Source organism: Laccaria bicolor, genomic scaffold (assembly GCF_000143565.1).
Source record: "Laccaria bicolor S238N-H82 LACBIscaffold_60 genomic scaffold, whole genome shotgun sequence".
NCBI classification, from domain to species: Eukaryota; Fungi; Basidiomycota; class Agaricomycetes; order Agaricales; family Hydnangiaceae; genus Laccaria; species Laccaria bicolor.
The window spans coordinates 225,895-243,165 of record NW_001889931.1 but is presented as its reverse complement, the minus strand read 5'-3'; the positions used below and the strand labels follow the sequence as shown (position 1 = coordinate 243,165).

Genomic DNA, 17,271 nt, shown 5'->3' with positions numbered 1-17,271 from the left:
AACTGCAGCTTCACAGTAGGCACAACATGTGGACGTAAGAACTCAAAAATCTCCAAGAAAAGAAATCTGACTGGGAGTACAGCCTGCGCTGTAACTAGGAAGGCGTAAGAGTTCAAAGGTACAAGTCAAGGCCATATTGTACAGAGGGGAACTTGGAAATGTGCAAAAAAAAGAAATATGACTGGGATTACAGCCTGCGCTCAGGCTGCGACTAGGAAGGCGTTGAAGTGAAGAAGGGACAGCCAGTCACATGCCAAGCAGAAAAGGAGTTCAGGCATTTGGGATCGACTGTCGAACAAAAGATAAGATTTACTCGTCAGACGATCTAGCATACACTTACCTCAGTCGACCGTTCATTCTTTAAGAATTTCTTGGTGCGATACATTTCTAAAAACTGCCAGTAAAATGAGAATTGAACATCCAATTAACAGGTAGCTGATCGAGATGAGACAGGGAAACGAACCTCATTGAAAACCCTCTCCATATAAGGCATCACGAGAACAAGGCTTAGGATCTGCACAAAGTCAGCATTTAACGGAGGAGAGAGAGCACGAATTGACCTGTCCAAAGTCGAATTCGAACTCATTTCTACTATTCAACTGATTGATCATTATGGATGCCTCAATACCGTAGACCTCTTTTACCCAAAGTAATAAGTAGGCGGCAAGGAGGGCATAAGTGCAGAGCGAGGAGAAAAAGTGCTTGAAACACGGTGCCATGCGCAGCACAAGTGGGACGAGGATGAAGGCCACCATAGGGACATAAAGCCACAGGAGAACCCAGAGGCTACCCTTGCCGGTACCGTTGATGGTGACTGGCGGGCTCCATGGCCAGGGCTTCCAACGAAGGGGGCGATTGTCGGACTTGCAGCTTGAATCTTTGAAAAAAATGACCCAGGCCAAAACCATGTAGATGAGGCATCCCAAAAGAATGAAACTTGGCGTTAGGGTCGGAAGGGTGACTTCTATTTTTCTCCTTTTACGACCAGTCCCCGGGATGTTGACTGGGATATTGTGTTTTAGTGTCAAAGGGGATTCGCCCTTTTGAATCATCATCCCAACCACTGCACTCCAGAGGAGCAGAGCTCCGGTGTGGTAGGCGGCGATTTCATAGAACATGCTAAGTTTGCCTTTGCTTCGTTGGAAAATGCAGGCTATGGCGAGCGCACCAAAGGTGTAGAGTTGGAGGCGCCAGAGGTAGGTCGCAGTAGTATGCGGTTTGCCGCGTTTACGCACGATAAAGGAGATGAAGACTACGACAGCCAAGATTAGCTCACATATATCAGTAGGAAAGGCGGTTCTTACCGATCAGAAGGGATTGTGCATAGAGGTGTGTACGGCTTCCAATCCCAAGAGCTTCAATGCCGTCTGTCGTGAAGCAAGACTGGGCCATCGTAAGAGGATTGAATTCTACTGGACATCATGCTCGGCCTCTCGTTCTTAAGCAAGGCGGAGACACCGCAAGTATAATCTAGTTTGGAAGAACCCTGGCTCATGTTGTTGGTCATGCGCTCAACTTCACTAGTTTTCGTCTGGATAGCAGAAAGGCTATGGTGCATCCCCCTGTTTCATCCACGTTTCGCATCTGCCCCGCTGGGCCATACAAACTTGAAAAACTGCGGAATGACAGAAGCCTAACTTCACAAATTCGACGAAGCCAGCACCACTTCGAGGAACTGGGGAGGTCATTTTTAGAATAGATGCGGGTACATGCAGTGTCGAGCGTTTGAAAAAGATGTGTATCTGTGTGAAAACTGAAGACAAGACATGGGAGTTCGGATGCAAGATTGTTAATGTCCGACTCGACTATTGTGATACAGGCGCTTAACTTCACTGGTGCCGTGTTGGCAGAACGACTGTTATTCATCATCCCCGTTTCCTTTAAATTTCGCTGCTGGGCCACATGCAAAGCTGAGAGATCGGATGCGGGAATGCGCAAGGTCAACTCCGCGGAGGGCTCTTGATCGACGGATCGTCGAACTCTTTCAATTTGCTGGATAGATGCCGGTATATGCAGTGTCGAGCGTTTGAATGTGGTGTGTGTGAAAGTTAATGTGAGGTGGGCAGCCAGATGCAGGGCATGTCGATGTCACGGATTCATCGTACCCACCCGAAATGCCCTCATTACCACCGAACGAACCAAATGCTTGCGTTTCAGCGGAGGTTGGACCATACAGCGTACTCTTTGATGCGCTGCAACCGGATGATGGACTGAACGACAACTAGGAGGAGAAGGCAGTGGTGCAGAATCTGGACGGTTGAAACTCTTTGAGGATGTAGTGGAATTCTGATGTTCACATCAGAATTCACCCCCCAGAGAAGTAAAAGTAAACCCAGATCAGTAGCTCCGTCAAGGCGATGAATGAGTGATGACAGATTGGCGACAGGATCGGCGAGTGTTGGTCATAAGGCAAACGGAAAACAATAGAACTGGTGAATGTGATAATAGATTGGCGACGAGATCGACCCAGTAAGGCAAACGCGGTGTCCTCAGCTACGCTCTTGCCCTCCTCTTTGTAAACACCAGGTAAACGCGTCTTAACAGTATTAGCCGTATGTGATTCCTTCTTGGGTTTCTAGCTGTGCTAAACTATTAATTTGAACACGTCTCAGGAAAAGGGAGTACACACCTAAGAAAACGAGACAGCCGTGGATCCAGAGTGAGCTTGTTCCCCCGCGGCCGCAGTAGACCTCTTCAGTCAGTCAAGCTGGTCTTGTGTGAACTTAGAGGAGTTCTTAAAACCACTGGCGGGAACGTGCATAGCGCGTCAAAGTGGGCGCCATATGCAGAACATGGACAGGGTTTAACAATAGGAATCGGAAGTACGAAGGGCAGAGGGGAAACGGGCGTGTCTAAGAATCCGACTGATTATGCCATTGAAGTCTCGCAAACTTCTTAACATAGACCCTGCTTACAGCTTGGGTTGAGAGTTGGTGGGTTTTCATCATGGGGAAGAATTGGGAAAGAAGCTTACACACCAGGCAGCTGAGGCGAAGCTGATTCTCTACTTGAGGATAAGTAGAACTTGTCGACCTGCATGGCCAACGTGGACGATGAGGCTTTCGCTACGCTTGAAGAAACGAATTGTTTCTTGGAGTCATGACTCGAAACTTGCTCGAAAGACAAGTTGTGCATATTGCGGTGCTGCTGAGAACTTTAGCAGTCATCCTGGGTCACCGCTTTTCTAGACAAAAATCGTGGAGATTCATCAGCAAAAACCCTGGGAACTGGTAGACATTGTAAGTCGGTGAAATCCGAGGGAGACGTTACAATATGTAACATGCGTTACAACGCGTCTACAATCTGTTCACCATAGCCGAAATGGCTTGTGGATGTTGCAACTATGTCACCCGCTCCTTACCATTCCTTGCTACTTTACGGGACTTAAACGTTTTTTCAACATGTCAGAGTCACGGGAAGGATCGGATCCAACCAACACGGTGGCGCCGCCTTTTCCCATTCCACCTCGCTCAACTTGAACCCTCTTGAACCCTCAACCACCCAGCCTCGCAACGTTTCACTGTACGACGGCGCTCAACGGAGCTACTGTCTCTCTAGGCTCAGCTTCCTCTCAGGATTGCGCCGCCTCCTCGCCATCTCGTCAGCCCTCCGCCTTTTCCATCGATGTTGAACGTCCGAATTCGGAAATTTTTGGACCTGTGAACTTTTCCCTCAACGTCAAACTTCACGCTCTCCCCTCCTTCCCCCCCGCGCAATGTCTTCATGATTGGGTATGTGCTTGGCCAGCACAAACTCACTCATGATGACATTGACATTGACACATTGCATTTATGGCAGAATCTTTACATCAAAACCCCAACAAATCTGTCAACCCCTCTGTGGCACAATGCAGCCAGAAGACCCTGGCCGCCCGACGACGCATGCAAAGTATACGGTGGGCGGTAAGTATTGGAGAGTGCGACGTGACCTTTGGATGACGACGAAGGAAGGTGACGTCGGGGTGGGCGTGGGGGTATTTGGAGGTGGTGACGTGGGGCCTCCATTTCGATGTGAAGGAAGTTGTCCATGGGGGTAACGCCATTTCGAGGTACGTGGACTCACACCATTTCCGTAGCTTTCACTGATAACACAAGTTTAGACCATCAACTGGTACTCGCAAGATACTGGTATTCAGCGCGATTGCTCTGAACATCACGAGGTGACCCTCCCGCTTCGCTTCTTTATGAACGTGTTCTCAAGTTCCTTCACTCCAGTGATTGCATACGTCGCTTCTAATGTGTGTTGTTCATTCACTCTGACACAATTGTTACTTAACTATCTTATCCAAGGAACATTTTGATTCTACAGGAGTGATGAGGGAGATGACGATATGGTTACCGTCTTTGGCGGCACAAATGTGGGCGCAAGCGGCTGAAGATTACGAGAAGCGTAGGCTATTTAGTACCGTGCAGGCTGCAACCATATTTAAATGAATCTTCCTGTACATATGCATATCCCAATTGAGATTGTGGCGACATTCTATCTTCATACAAATCCACTTGTAATTGGCTTGCAAGTTGCAACCTGATAAAATAGTGCAATTATTGTGTGACATTACAATGCCGCTACTGTACTATGACAATGTATCTTGTAAAATATCCCTCAGCGATGTAAGCGGTGATAACTGATTGCACTCATTGTAAGGTCGTTGCGAGCCCTTTTGATCCTTGTCGTCTGGTAGCAACTGAATCCAAGGTGATCAAAATAGTCACGGGTTTTTGCTGATGTTTGGATAGCCCAAGGATTTAAATATTTAAGGGCGGAAGGGTCAAAAGCGGAAGCAGAGAGGAAATCAAGCCGCGATTGATAAGTCGGACTTCGAAACATCCTTGCCTCATCATCCTAGGTCACCACTTCTTCTTGTATAACTCTGTGCGTATCCCTAATGCTACTGCGAATTTTGCTGATATCTTCTTAGAATCTCTTGAATTTCTCGCCGTAACAATGAAACTTACCGCCCTCGTCACCGTCATCGCGGGCAGTATGTACTGGTCTTCGTACGTTCCAACTCCTTCGATGCTCTGATTGCCTACTGACATGCACAATTCCTTTGAAAATAGTCCAAGCAGGCGCAGTTCCTAATACCGAGCTCCTAATAACGAGCAGCCTCTCCACCCAACGTCAACAACCCAGCTTACAAACACCTAGGCTTTGGACTCCTCGTCCCCAACCAGGCGGACTCCACAGCATGGCTTCCTGTTCCCCACGCTGCTGGCTCAGCAGGGGAAAACGGACCTGCTCAGCACCACCCGTGCGGAGGACGTGACCGATTCAGGAACCGCATCCAGGTAAAGACCTTAGAAATTTCCGTGGTGCGTTTGGATGGCCGTTGAAGGAGCCTTTTTCCACCACCCTCACCACCCGCACCCTCACCCGCCCCATGAAGAACACCCCAGAAAGCACCACCACGAGCACCACCACAAAGGTCCCGAGGGTGAGCACGGCGGCGAGGATCGCTTCCCCACACTTCTCCCCATCGTCGCCAGTGACCACCGCTCCCATAAATCCCTACTCACACGGCTACCAGTTCCACCTCTTTGAGAACAACAACAACTTCGGAGTCAGCGCGCACTCAACGACATTGTCACTTGTCGCGTTGGGCGCTCTCAATGTGTTGAGAAGTGCAAACGTTTCTGCGCAAGATTACTCTTGAAAGACAACCTGCGACATCAAGTCGTATTGTTACCACAGACGCCTGTTTTCTGCGTTGTGGGTGTGGAGTTCCCTCCATCATCCTTGCCCGGTCGAGGCAAAGTCCACGATCACAACAGGGGCGTTCTTTGCCGGCACGGGCCATCCGACGACAGAAAATCAAAACTTTACCGCCCATTCGAGGTAAGTACTTGTCCACACTTTGATAACTTGTACCCATTTTGCTAACTTCTCACCTCGTAGAGATTTCGAGTCATTGGCACTTATCTTTCTCCTTTGAAAGTGTGATCCCTTCTGACAACACTTAGGTGTGCTATTCATCCTTCGGAAAGCGGAGTGGAATATCGACCACGGCAAACTATTGATAGTTTTAGTTGGCGCCACCACTGGCCAGTACCACCTCCTTTTCGGTCTTCCCTACCTGAAATTAGGTGGTCGTCTTGCATCACCCAATCTCACTGTGTATGCTCCCATCGTCTCCCTCGCACAATCTCAACCTGCTAATAACTCTTCAGAACAGGCAATGAAATCCTCCGTCCCCACCCTTGATTTCGAACAACGTACTAATCTGCACGTCGGCTCTCTAACCGTTTCCTCCCACAATAACTGACTTGGTCAACGAAGCCCTCCGTGTCACCATGTCTGACCAGCTCAGATCATGAACCAACAAGCTGAGCTTCAAGTTGAGAGCTTGAAGAACGAGACTGAATCGTTCAACGTTGGAGAGGTGCCGAGTGATGAATGGGAAAGGCTCATCACGCAGAAACATGGTGAAGTGCGGATGGAACGCCTGTCTACTGTGTATCTACTGCGAGGCTCTTGCCAAACACAACCAAACATACATCCTCAGTGTTTGGAGTGTCGAGGCCCGACACTCCAACGTGGAGTGCAGGAACAAGGTTGAGGACAAGAGGAGGGAGAAGACAGAAGAAGTTGAGGGGTCAAATTGGTACAGCAGATCGGTGAGCCTGAACCTGACCAGTAAGAAATTGGGGCTAACTCGTCCTTTGTACAGCAGGCACGATTGCAGCACAGCAACAGGTATCAGGACCATTTCAGTCTCGCTTAACGCCTGCGGTTCTTTGTCTTCGTTGAATTTCAACACGATCGGTGGACAAGGCGAGAAACATCAGGGACGAAGGATCAACACAGCGGTGGGGACTCGCACCATAAGTGTGGCGGGGACTCACACAACGGGCGTGGTGGAAACTGACACCACCACTGACCAGCAAGACTGCTGGAACTTGCACCATAACAAACTGGACAGTGCACCCTCACATCGACGGCGGCACAATCGTCAAGCTCACGTCGAACTCTCCCATTGGCTGGGTCGGTCTGACCCGATCGTCAATGTATCATGGATGGTTACAAACAAGTTTTGAAGACTTGGGATGAGTTCTTTTAAGTTTTTCCTCTATTGGCGATTTGGGGAATTGTGTTGCTTCCACAACGCGATTGGAGTGAAGTGATGTCTCTCAATCCCCCTCAACCCTCCTGTCTCCGAAGCACTCTTCTTTCTCTCCTCTCTTCCTTCCTCCGGTCTACCTTCCACCCGCTTTTTCTGACTTTTCACGATGCCGACCCTCTTCCCCCAGGATATGCACATATACATCCTCCAAGGTCACCTGTACACCATCCGCTGCACCCGTGTCCCACACAATCGCCCTATCCGGTACCAGGATGCCACTCTGGGGTGAAAGAGGGAATGTTGACAGAGTCCTCGATTCCAGTGCAGCTGCCAGCCATTGCTGTCTTCGACCCCACCCCTTCAAGAATAAGGTAGAGGATGAAATCGAGGAAAGAACTTGTGGCATTGATCGGGATGCGGCGGGGGCTTTCAAATCGTACGTACGTCCAACCCATGATGATCCGACTGTCTACTTAATGTGCTCTCAACCTCAAAAAAGCTTATTTAAGCTGGCGCATTTTCACGTGTACTCTTAGTGACGAGCGTGTCTCCACCAACAAAACAATACAAAAAATCAATAACATGGCGTCAAGTAACAGACTAGTGCTTTGAGCACCCCAAGCCCACTCTGTCGCACGGCTCTAGGATCCTCTCATGGGGATAACAACACTGTCCAGCACCACAATGGAGACGTAGACATAACGGACTACGCAACGCTTCAAGGAGAAGACGTGACGTGGTAAAGGATGGAAAGCAGCACGACGAGCATCATGACCATCATGGGAAATCCCACCATCGAGCGCCACTCTTTTGACGACTTTGGAGGACGAGGTTGCGTTGGAGGTTCCGTTGGGTGTTGACTGGGAAATGAGAACTATGACCCTTCGTTCTATACATATGTACGTTTCCTTTGGCTGGTCGTTGTTCAGATGTGACTTACTTACATCAACAAAGGTTGTAAGGTACCCGAATTGCCAGCAATCCACATCGTCGTGTTACAGCTTGATGAAACTCTGATAACATCCAATCAGCTGATCCCACCGTTGACAACAAATGGGGTCTAGTATATCTTTCTTCATCCCTTTTGCCTTGTCATTCTTTAACCTGCTCTGAAGGACCCCCGCTTATCCATCAGGAAACGCGTGCAACTGGCATCGACCAAGCAACATACTAGTAAACGTGGAACTTTCAGCATCATTGATATTTTGACTGGCGACATTCCTGTTGTTCACAATCATTTTTACAAAATGTCTTACTGGGGCACAGGATAGATCTGTCAATGAGCATGACTCCTCTGAAAAGGGGCAAAGGCCATACAGGTTTCTAATTGGCCTAACAATGTCGCCACTGATCTTCAAGTTCTAAATACCTTCACGAGACGACTCACTTCGTATCCGATGCATAGTATCGTAAGTATCAGGTTGTTCAACCATCTAACCCCACACGTCTGAGAGATGTCGCTGGGACGAGTTCGAGAAAACCAATTTTGTTGTTCTACTTGACACAAGGGAACATCAGCCTACTGATTAAGTAGCAAAATACGATATACAATTAACGAAATGTCGTCCCAATGAGTTTTCCGCCGGCTGATTCAATTTCCAGTTATGATGGGGAAATTTTCCATATTCTTCTTTCAGTAGGGTCCAGGAATCGAGGAGGGTTTTGATCCTCAATCGTAACACCCTCCAGGGGTCCCGTAGACCAAGATGTTTGTCGACCCAAGAACTGATGTAAACCAAACTCCCAGATATTTCCGAATTCCTCTGACAATGGAATGAGGAAATTGGAAAAAAAAGGCAAGCATCTGCGGTAAGGCGTACTGCGAGATATGGTTGTTTAATTGCTTCCCAATGCTCCATTTCGGTAAGGATGTCCCATAAGGAAAACCAATCCTACCAAATGGTTTAGATCAGAAAACATAGAATTGAAATAACGATACTTGGTGTGGAGGCGGCGGTCTGAGTCGAGCAATAATCTCGCGGAGGGACTTGGCCCATTCAACTGTACCGTCGGCGGATTCAGGCTCACTGTAAGGCATCCACGGCAAACCGGTAAAGCGGCCATACATTTCCTGAGAAAGATGGTCACTCTTGAAGTATAGATGTATCCTTTGAATTGGCTTGACATCGGAAATCTTTGGGTTAACTCGGGCTCGGGAACGAATTAATGTGTTGATTGACGAGGGGCCGGTGATTGCATTAACGTTCGCGATATGAATTTCACTCAGGGAGGGAGTTATGGGCTGATTCCCGTTCTTCTTACTAACAGTGAGACCTTTGATATCGGCCTGCGAGAGGGCGTGGACTTCCAAATGGATAAGTGAGGCAGTCTCTTCCAGCAATTTTAGTAGCGAGCCCCTGACGATCGGACAGTTTAATATGAGCTTGCTTAGACTGCACCCTGATCTCGTTATCAACGAGGTTATTGGGTCTATCGTAAGATTGTCAAACTCGATGAGAAGGTTGATGAGATTCGGGAGGACGAGAGTGTCGAAAAGCGCTATGGGAAAGGCTGGGCCGTCTTGACACCCTTTGAGAAGTAGCTGTTGTAAATCCATATGTCGAACAATTCCATGGGGCGTCCCGTTGTTCACAATTTTAGTAAAAGTACACGTTTCCATGTGCGGAGCATTTGAGAAGACTTTCCAGGCATAATCAAGGTTGGGCAGATTGATGGTAATTGTTTTGAGTTGGCTCCACGGCAAAACTAGCCTAGAAAACTGGTCGCCGCATAAGACGCGCTTCGACATAAAAGAAACGCCACGAAGCTGAGGAGCAAGGGAAAATACTGAGGTGTTATTGATCTGTGGAGTCGCAGTTGTAAGCGTGAGAGTACGAAGGTTGCTAAGTTTTGATGCGAATTCCAGAGATAGCACGGAATGCCTCCCACTGAGACTCAATTTTTAGTTCCCCAATTTGATTGGAGTGTTTTACAAGTGTAGCTAGCAGCCGACTCGGCTTCGCGCATGCGCCTAGGTTGATGGAAACGTCGATTGAGAGGGGCAGCCCACCCGCCCGCGCGAAATGTGTTTTCACTGAGGAAGGGTCGACTTCATGGGTCATCCCAGCATAGATACGTGGGGGACGGTTCCAGAGACGGGGAGTATTCAATACGACGTGGCGCCAGCGGCGACAGACTTGCGCTAGACTCCATTGTCGACGTAACATGCCAGAGGAGGTTTTGATGTCGTCTGCGACGTAAATCGCAAATATTTCTGATAAGAGTTCTGTGGGGAGCCGACGAATGGGGGCCACGAGAGATATTTGATAGAATACAAAGCGACGGTATTCTTCAAGCCGTCGAAGAATTGTTTGACGAACTTCTAGCGAACGTCTGTCCATCTCCTCGAGGTGGACAATTCGTTCCTCTGTTTCAGCAATGATCCCTCGCGTAACCGATTGAAGTTGCAAGGGTTCAACAGAAGGAATTTCAGGAGGGGGATTGGGCATCGTTCCAGTTGAGGACCCACAACTGAAACACGGAGAATTTTCGAACGTGTCCATGTTCCCGGTCAGTGCCACACCGGCAGCGTAATTTGCAGGACCCTGGTTCTGGCGTGTAAACTTGGAAGCGTCACACTAAGCAGTGGCGGCCACGGTGACTCCCAATCGCGCTTGACAATTCGACGATGAGAGAGGTGATGGTAAATGTCTGTAAAAGTAAAACACCTCTATCTAATCAACATATCTTTGGCACGTGTCCCGACGTCCTTTCAAGCTCTTCGCCGTTGTATACTAGTGGGTAACGACTACGCAGCTTATCCTCCATGGCCTCTGGGGAAAAGTCTGAGTCGAATCTACAGGATGTCTTCCACCGTCTCGTTCGTGCCCTCGGCGGACGAGGGGAGGCGACGGCGGCTCCAACCACATTAACGACGCCGCAGCAGACTCCGACTACAGACGTCGAAATGGGTCCCGAACTGAAGAGAGTGCCTAGCAAGGCTTCTTCAAAGTCTAACAGAAATCATTCCAGCATTTCTGAGCGTCTTAAAAGTTTCGGGAAAGACTTGGGAATGTCCAGGAGGGGAAGCACAGCAAAACCCTCTGATAGCCCACTCTCACCAAGGACGACACTCGTCACGATTCCTGGTACTACAACAGGATTGGCGGAGGCAGGTCCATCCCAGATTCAGTCAGGTCCTGCGCCAATCAGCCATGCAAAGTTGTTGAGCATGGTAGAGGAGGAATCAGCGGCCGACACCCCTCCACCTGGTACGGAGGAGCCTCCGGAGCCCACCTCCCTGGCTCAGAGGATTCAAATGCTAGTCGACTCACTTCCTACACCGAACTCAGACATCTCTCGCTCACCTCGTATCACAAAACCCCCTGCTCGAGACCCCAGCGGACGTCCCATTCCCCCTCCAAATCCCACACCAATCAAAGATTCACGCTTAAAGGCTTTTCTCAACAGTGCCACCATCATGAATGGTTCAAGTAATAAAGGAATGCCAAGTATCTGGAGCATTCTGGAGAGTTTGGGAGCACCCCCGCATGACGGCAACGACCAAACGGGGGATGGTAACCCCCAACACGAACCTGGAGAGGGCGACAATGAAGGTGACGAAGAACGAGATATCTACTCGGACAGCTCCAGCGTCATGATGTATTCTCCGCTGCTGCCGACCAAGGAAGATCTTGTTGAGCTCGCTGAGCTCGTGGTGCTTGAGGCGGGGCAGGAGGTTGAGGTGGCCACAGGGGCGTCCGGCTGGACGACGATGTGGCCGTTTTCTGCGTGGAATCCCCCTAAACAGCAGCAGCCGCTCGTTATGGCCCCAGACAGTCCTCATCCTCTTGGACGTTCGAATGTTGGTGGAAAGAAGAGCTCCGACAGCACTGCCAGTGACGGAAAGGTCAAAACCCAGAGTCGTCCTCGTGGCTGGGTTCCTTCGCCCACCAAGCTCTCCGTTCAGGCATTCTGGTGGGGTTATCGACTGTGAGTATCCTAGGTCCCACCTTAGTTCTGTTTTGAAACTCTGTTGCTCCAGATACCTCCCACCTCCAGTCCTGGCGGTCCTCAGCGACAAGACTCTCGAAGCTACGAAGCGCGCCGCAATGATCACCACGGCCCTCACCTGGTTCTTCAACAACCTTCCGATCACCTCTTTTCCTGCTCCTTTGCAACCTGCACTTCTGCTCCTTCAACGTATCGCTCCTTTCCTTGGGTACATCGGCACCTTCATCTCATGGAGTTGGAGCACTATCAAGAGTTACGATGTCGGTTAGTGGTTCCTTCTTACCTCATCTTGTGTATAGTCTCATATGGGTTACAAATAGGCTTCGGAGTCTACCTGACCGCAACCTGGATTCTTCCAATCGCCTTGATCCCCGGAACGTGGTACGAGAATGATTTCCCCAAATCGCCAACGCAGTCCCCTATTCCTCTTCCGCCTGTCTCCCTTCCAGGACAACTATCCTCAGGATCACCGCCTCCTTCATCCAACACACCAACAATACCAAGTTCACCATCAAACCCACCTACTATACCAACACCTACCTCTCCGCCACCCATCTCTCCGCCACCTATCGTGTCACCCTTGCCGACACCTGCTTCGCCAATCATACCAGCTACCCCAACCAGCCCTCCAGTCGAGGTCTCATCCGTGCCCGCCTCCATTCACCCTCCCATCCCAGCAACTCCTGAAGAACTACCCCGTGTTCCGCCCATCGTCTCCCCAGGTTCTCCGTTGATGTTCCAGCTATTGCAGAGTAGGAAGGTCCCTACTGTACCCCTGCCTGAGGAAAACCCCACTTCTAGCCAGGTGACGAAACGGCGAAAGGGGAAGGAACGGGAGAGGAAGGTTAAGGATAAAGCGAAAGCTTTGTTCACTCGGGGGAATTCCAAGTGATTTGGGTCACGGTGATCCCCTCGCTCCTCGCTGGACGCTTCCCCATTCTTGATTTGCGTCATCGCAGCGGGCGGATCGGGAGCATTCTGTATCTTCCTCGTGGATCTTTTTGATGATTATGACCTTGACGAACTTTTCACACACCTACTCCTTGTCGACGAAGGTGCTTCACTCTGCCCCTCACATACCCCATCCCACCCAAACTTCAAGTTCACTCTTGCCATGTGCCTTAGATCGGTATTCCTTGATCTCCCATGAGCTTATGCGGCCCCGCGCCCCACCTCAGGCGCGAGTCCCTCTATACACCAGAACCCAGGCTACCGCGAATTCCACCCAAGTTTTCACCTGTGCTTTGGCGTGGATGCATATTTCCCGCTTCTCTCAATGGGGTGGTCAGAAACACTTTGTAATCATTCTTGTACTGTAGGACGATGTAACGTATCATATTGCTTGACAACTTTGTCGATATTATTACTTTGCTCAAAGAGCTCTTCAATCAGCAAAATATCGATGTGGGCGGTAAGATGGAAAATATGCAGCACCGTCATAAGCTACCGTTTTGGCCTACTCAAGCTCATACTTCATCTATTTTTTTAAAAATTTTGAGACCCAACCTCATCAATGCTCGGGCAGCTTGGACTAACGGGCCGTAATCAACATTGCTCCAGACACAACACGTCCATGTAGTCTTCTCCAGTAAGTATTCATATTCGTAGGTCAACCGTCCTTCCGGAGCTGATAGATCCCACCACATATATAGATCGTTATCATGGTCATCACAAGGTCATCAGAATCTCAACCTCAACATGTCCATGTCAGCATTTGAGGCTATACCTCAACCTTGTCTCAAGATGTCCGCATCTGAGGTTATACCTCAACGTTCAAACTTGGGTGCCTAGCACTCGCAGCTGACCTTCCATCGGATTCCGGAAACTATGACAGCTTTGAAATTTGGGCTTGATACCGTACTTGCGGAAGTTTGGCTCTAAATGCAGCCTTGCAGTCCTGACTTGACTTCTAGGAATTCCCATCTACAATCGGTGCCGGTATGACGTCTCCGGTCAGTCCGTCATCGTTTAAAAGAAGAGCAACGCAAGACCTCACTCTTCATCACCCCCAGATCCATTTCTCTGACAGCGTCTCACAATGGTTCTTAAACTCTACGGATTCCACCTCTCCACTTGCACTCAAACCGTTGCAACAGTGTTGCACGAGAAAAACGTTCCGTTCGAGTTCATCCCAGTCGACATTAGCAAGGGCGAGCAGAAGGCCCCAGAATACCTCGCGATCCAACCATTCGGACAGGTTCCCTACATCGTGAGCTTCGATCTCTCTCCTTATCACGCAACTGCTTCATAGGATGTCCGACTTCAGGACGACGATGGATACATCCTGTACGAAAGTAGGGCCATCGCTCGCTATATCGCGGCCAAGTACGCCGATCAAGGAACACCCCTCCTTCCAAAGGATCCAGAGGCATACGGGCTCTCCGAGCAAGCCGCGTCGATTGAAACCTTCAACTTCCATCCACATGCGTCCAAAGCCGTTGCCGAAAACGTGTTCAAAAAGTGAGCCGATTTTATGGTCTTGCCACATTGTATCGCGTTCTGACACAGTTTCCCCCCCAAGATACCGTGGATTGACCCCAGACCCTGCGGTTTATGAGGCAGCAATCTCCGCCCTGGACAAGCATCTGGATGTGTATGACACAATCCTCGCAAAGCAGAAATACCTAGCTGGAGATGTCAGTCTCACATCGTGTGTACCATCTGATGACGCGATACTTACCGATGTGTTTGCAGGAAATCACTCTCGCTGATATCTTTCACGTCGCGTACGGCTCATACCTCCCTGCGGCGGGGAGTAACGTCATAGAATCAAAGCCCAACGTCGATCGGTACGTGTCCATGGATCTGAGTGTCGTCGGCATGTTTAATGTGGCTTGTTATTCAGGTGGTTCAAGGAGGTTTCCGGAAGGGCTTCCTGGCAGGCGGTCAAGGATGGTGTCAAGGGTACCGCCTAAGAGTAATAGACATCATGTATTAGTTGCAAGACTGTCAACGTGGGCATGCCGAATGAATTCACACCTACCATATGATAGTCCGAATACGGCCAAGAGGTCTTCAAGTTAACCGTTGATTTTCGACGATGGGTTAGCGACGCAATTGCCTAAGCGCGGCAAACCCAGCTCAATTGTCTCGATCGGATGCAGTGAATGTTCTTTGTAAACACCACGTATACGCGTCTTCAAATTATCAGTCATATGTGATGCCTTATCGGGTACCTGGCTGTGCTAAGCATTGAACTATTAGATTGAACACGTCTCAGGGAAAGGAAGTACACACCTAAGAAATTGTTCCCCCGTGGCCGCAATAGACGTCTTCGGTCAAGTTCTTGTTGTGTGAAAGAGGCGTTCTTGAAACCACTGGCGAAAACTTCGTGCGTAGTGCGTTAAATTGGGTGGAGTACGCAGAACATGGAAGGGGTTTAACGACAGGAATCGGAAGCACGACGGGGCAAGGGGATACGGGTGTGTCTAACAATCCGACTGATTATGTTGAAGCCTGGCAAGCTAGACCCTGCTCACGGCTTAAATTGAGAGTTTTGTACGTTTTCATCATAGGGAAGATTTCGGAAAAAAGCTTACAAGCCAGGCTGATTCTCTACTTGAGGATACGTAGAACCTGTTCGCCTGCATCACAAGCGTGGACGATGAGGCTATTCTCTTAGATTTCGCTATGCCTGGAGGAACCGAGTCATGACTCGAAGTCCATATTGCGGTGCTGCTTAAAACTTATAGCAGTCATCCCAAGTCACCGGTTTTCTAGATAAAATCGTGGAGAATTTGGAGAGCTTCAACCAAGGATCAAGCGGAAGCATTCAGAGAGGATCAAAGTTTGGATCAAGCCGCAGCTGCGGAAACGCCATTGATAAGTCGGACTTCGAAACGCCTTGAGCCACAATCCCCCTTGCCCTCATCTCTTCTTGTATAACTGTGTGCGTATCCCTACTATTACCGTAAATTTTACTGAAATCCTCTTAGAATCTCTTGAATCTCTCGTCGTAACAACATCTTTTCCCAACATGAAACTTACCACGCTCGTTACCATCATTGCGGGCAGTACTGGTCTTCGTACGTTCCAACACCTTCAATGCTCCGATAGCCTACTGACATGCACAATTCCTCTGGAAACAGTCCAAGCAGGCGCAGTTCCCAACCCCGCGCTTTTAATAACGAACAGTGTCTCCACCCCCAACGGTGATAACTCAGCCTTCAAACACCTACGCTTTGGACTCCTCGTCCCCAACCGGGCGAATTCCGTAGAATGGCTTCCTGTTCCCCACGCTGCTGGCTCAGCGGGGGAAAACGGACCTGCTCAGCACCACCCGTGCGGAGGAAGTAACCGATTCAGGAACCGCATCCAGGTGAAGACCTTTGAAATCACCAATTTCTTCCGTGGTGCGTTTGGATGGCCGTTGAGGGAACCTCCTTTCCACCACCCTCACCACCCTCACCACCCTCACCACCCTCACCACCCTCATCACCCTCACCACCCGCATCCTCACCCGCACCCTCACCCGCCCCCCAAAGAACACCCTGGAAAGCATCACCACGAGCACCACCACAAAGGTCCCGAGGGTGAGCACGGCGGCGAGGATCGCTTCCCCACACTTCTCCCCATCGTCAGCACCACCGCTCCCATCAAGCCCTACTCACACGGCTACCAGTTCCACCGCTTTGAGCTCAGCAACAACTTCGGAGTCAGGCTCCATCGGGCCCTGATGGCCCTTGGCCCGTGGGAGGGCCGAGCTCTCGCATTTGTTCTTGGTAAGTTTTCTTTTTATATCTTTGGTTATCGTTTTGTTGCTGATTCGTGTATTGTGTAGGATGTGGTATCGGCGTCCTCTTGAGGATGTTCTGGGTCTTTGCGGTAGTGTTGGTCCGTCTCGTTAGGGGCAATAGGACCGTTGAGGCGCACGGGTACTCCCCTGTCGCTTTGAGTGCCGAGGATGTTATGGTCCCACCCCCCAACTATGTGTTTGAGGCGGACGTGAAGACTCCCATTTTTGTTGAGGACGTGAAGACTCCGGTTGTCGCTGAAGAGGTTAAGGAGACCAACGAGGATGAATCTAAGTGAAGAGGTGCTGAGCTCTTATTCAATCACTAGTAGTACCACAGAACGGACTTGATTTGTTAAATTGTTAGTATGATACAAATATATCCTCTCCTTCGTGAAGCTTTTTCGTTGCTTTCTCGACTCCGTCTGTCCTAGGCTCTCCTGATTTTGTCGCAACATAGATAAATTGTAAGACAGTTCCACGGAATCTTGGATGAGTGGGGTTCCACCAACGCGGGCTTCGACCT

General features: G+C 49.6%; 8 protein-coding genes across 8 annotated transcripts; 5 read left to right on the top strand and 3 right to left on the bottom strand.

Annotated features, from left to right (window-relative positions):
- Positions 1-316: 316 nt before the first annotated feature.
- LACBIDRAFT_334206 (uncharacterized protein) lies at positions 317-1,392 on the bottom strand (the record flags this gene model as incomplete). Its single annotated transcript, XM_001888905.1, has 4 exons — positions 317-325; positions 464-514; positions 561-1,252; positions 1,305-1,392. The coding sequence occupies 4 exons, from the start codon at positions 1,390-1,392 to the stop codon at positions 317-319; spliced, it is 840 nt and encodes a 279-aa protein (XP_001888940.1).
- A 1,929-nt stretch (positions 1,393-3,321) lies between these two features.
- On the top strand, positions 3,322-7,034 carry LACBIDRAFT_334205 (uncharacterized protein; the record flags this gene model as incomplete). The annotated part of the gene is made up of 15 exons (XM_001888958.1): positions 3,322-3,440; positions 3,506-3,731; positions 3,799-3,902; positions 3,947-4,048; positions 4,100-4,159; positions 4,201-4,237; positions 4,290-4,389; positions 4,919-4,981; positions 5,107-5,312; positions 5,336-5,560; positions 5,772-5,835; positions 5,961-6,212; positions 6,303-6,422; positions 6,503-6,614; positions 6,668-7,034. 15 exons carry the CDS (start codon positions 3,322-3,324, stop codon positions 7,032-7,034), a joined length of 2,157 nt encoding a protein of 718 aa, XP_001888993.1.
- A 667-nt stretch (positions 7,035-7,701) lies between these two features.
- On the bottom strand, positions 7,702-10,509 carry LACBIDRAFT_334204 (uncharacterized protein; the record flags this gene model as incomplete). The annotated part of the gene is made up of 6 exons (XM_001888904.1): positions 7,702-7,949; positions 8,232-8,315; positions 8,448-8,493; positions 8,881-8,952; positions 9,000-9,863; positions 9,994-10,509. The coding sequence occupies 6 exons, from the start codon at positions 10,507-10,509 to the stop codon at positions 7,702-7,704; spliced, it is 1,830 nt and encodes a 609-aa protein (XP_001888939.1).
- A 317-nt stretch (positions 10,510-10,826) lies between these two features.
- On the top strand, positions 10,827-12,700 carry LACBIDRAFT_295792 (uncharacterized protein; the record flags this gene model as incomplete). The annotated part of the gene is made up of 4 exons (XM_001888957.1): positions 10,827-11,992; positions 12,045-12,277; positions 12,334-12,394; positions 12,463-12,700. 4 exons carry the CDS (start codon positions 10,827-10,829, stop codon positions 12,698-12,700), a joined length of 1,698 nt encoding a protein of 565 aa, XP_001888992.1.
- A 317-nt stretch (positions 12,701-13,017) lies between these two features.
- On the top strand, positions 13,018-13,390 carry LACBIDRAFT_314390 (uncharacterized protein; the record flags this gene model as incomplete). Its single annotated transcript, XM_001888956.1, has 1 exon — positions 13,018-13,390. One exon carries the CDS (start codon positions 13,018-13,020, stop codon positions 13,330-13,332), a length of 315 nt encoding a protein of 104 aa, XP_001888991.1. The 3' UTR covers positions 13,333-13,390.
- A 183-nt stretch (positions 13,391-13,573) lies between these two features.
- On the bottom strand, positions 13,574-13,936 carry LACBIDRAFT_314389 (uncharacterized protein; the record flags this gene model as incomplete). Its single annotated transcript, XM_001888903.1, has 1 exon — positions 13,574-13,936. The coding sequence occupies one exon, from the start codon at positions 13,934-13,936 to the stop codon at positions 13,787-13,789; it is 150 nt and encodes a 49-aa protein (XP_001888938.1). The 3' UTR covers positions 13,574-13,786.
- Positions 13,937-14,051: 115 nt separating this feature from the next.
- Positions 14,052-14,928, top strand: LACBIDRAFT_320321 (uncharacterized protein; the record flags this gene model as incomplete). The annotated part of the gene is made up of 5 exons (XM_001888955.1): positions 14,052-14,222; positions 14,280-14,473; positions 14,535-14,649; positions 14,708-14,802; positions 14,859-14,928. 5 exons carry the CDS (start codon positions 14,052-14,054, stop codon positions 14,926-14,928), a joined length of 645 nt encoding a protein of 214 aa, XP_001888990.1.
- Positions 14,929-15,882: 954 nt separating this feature from the next.
- LACBIDRAFT_295791 (uncharacterized protein) lies at positions 15,883-17,141 on the top strand. The gene is made up of 4 exons (XM_001888954.1): positions 15,883-15,902; positions 15,949-16,038; positions 16,102-16,734; positions 16,794-17,141. The coding sequence occupies exons 2-4, from the start codon at positions 15,990-15,992 to the stop codon at positions 17,042-17,044; spliced, it is 933 nt and encodes a 310-aa protein (XP_001888989.1). The 5' UTR covers positions 15,883-15,902; positions 15,949-15,989; the 3' UTR covers positions 17,045-17,141.
- Positions 17,142-17,271: the final 130 nt, after the last annotated feature.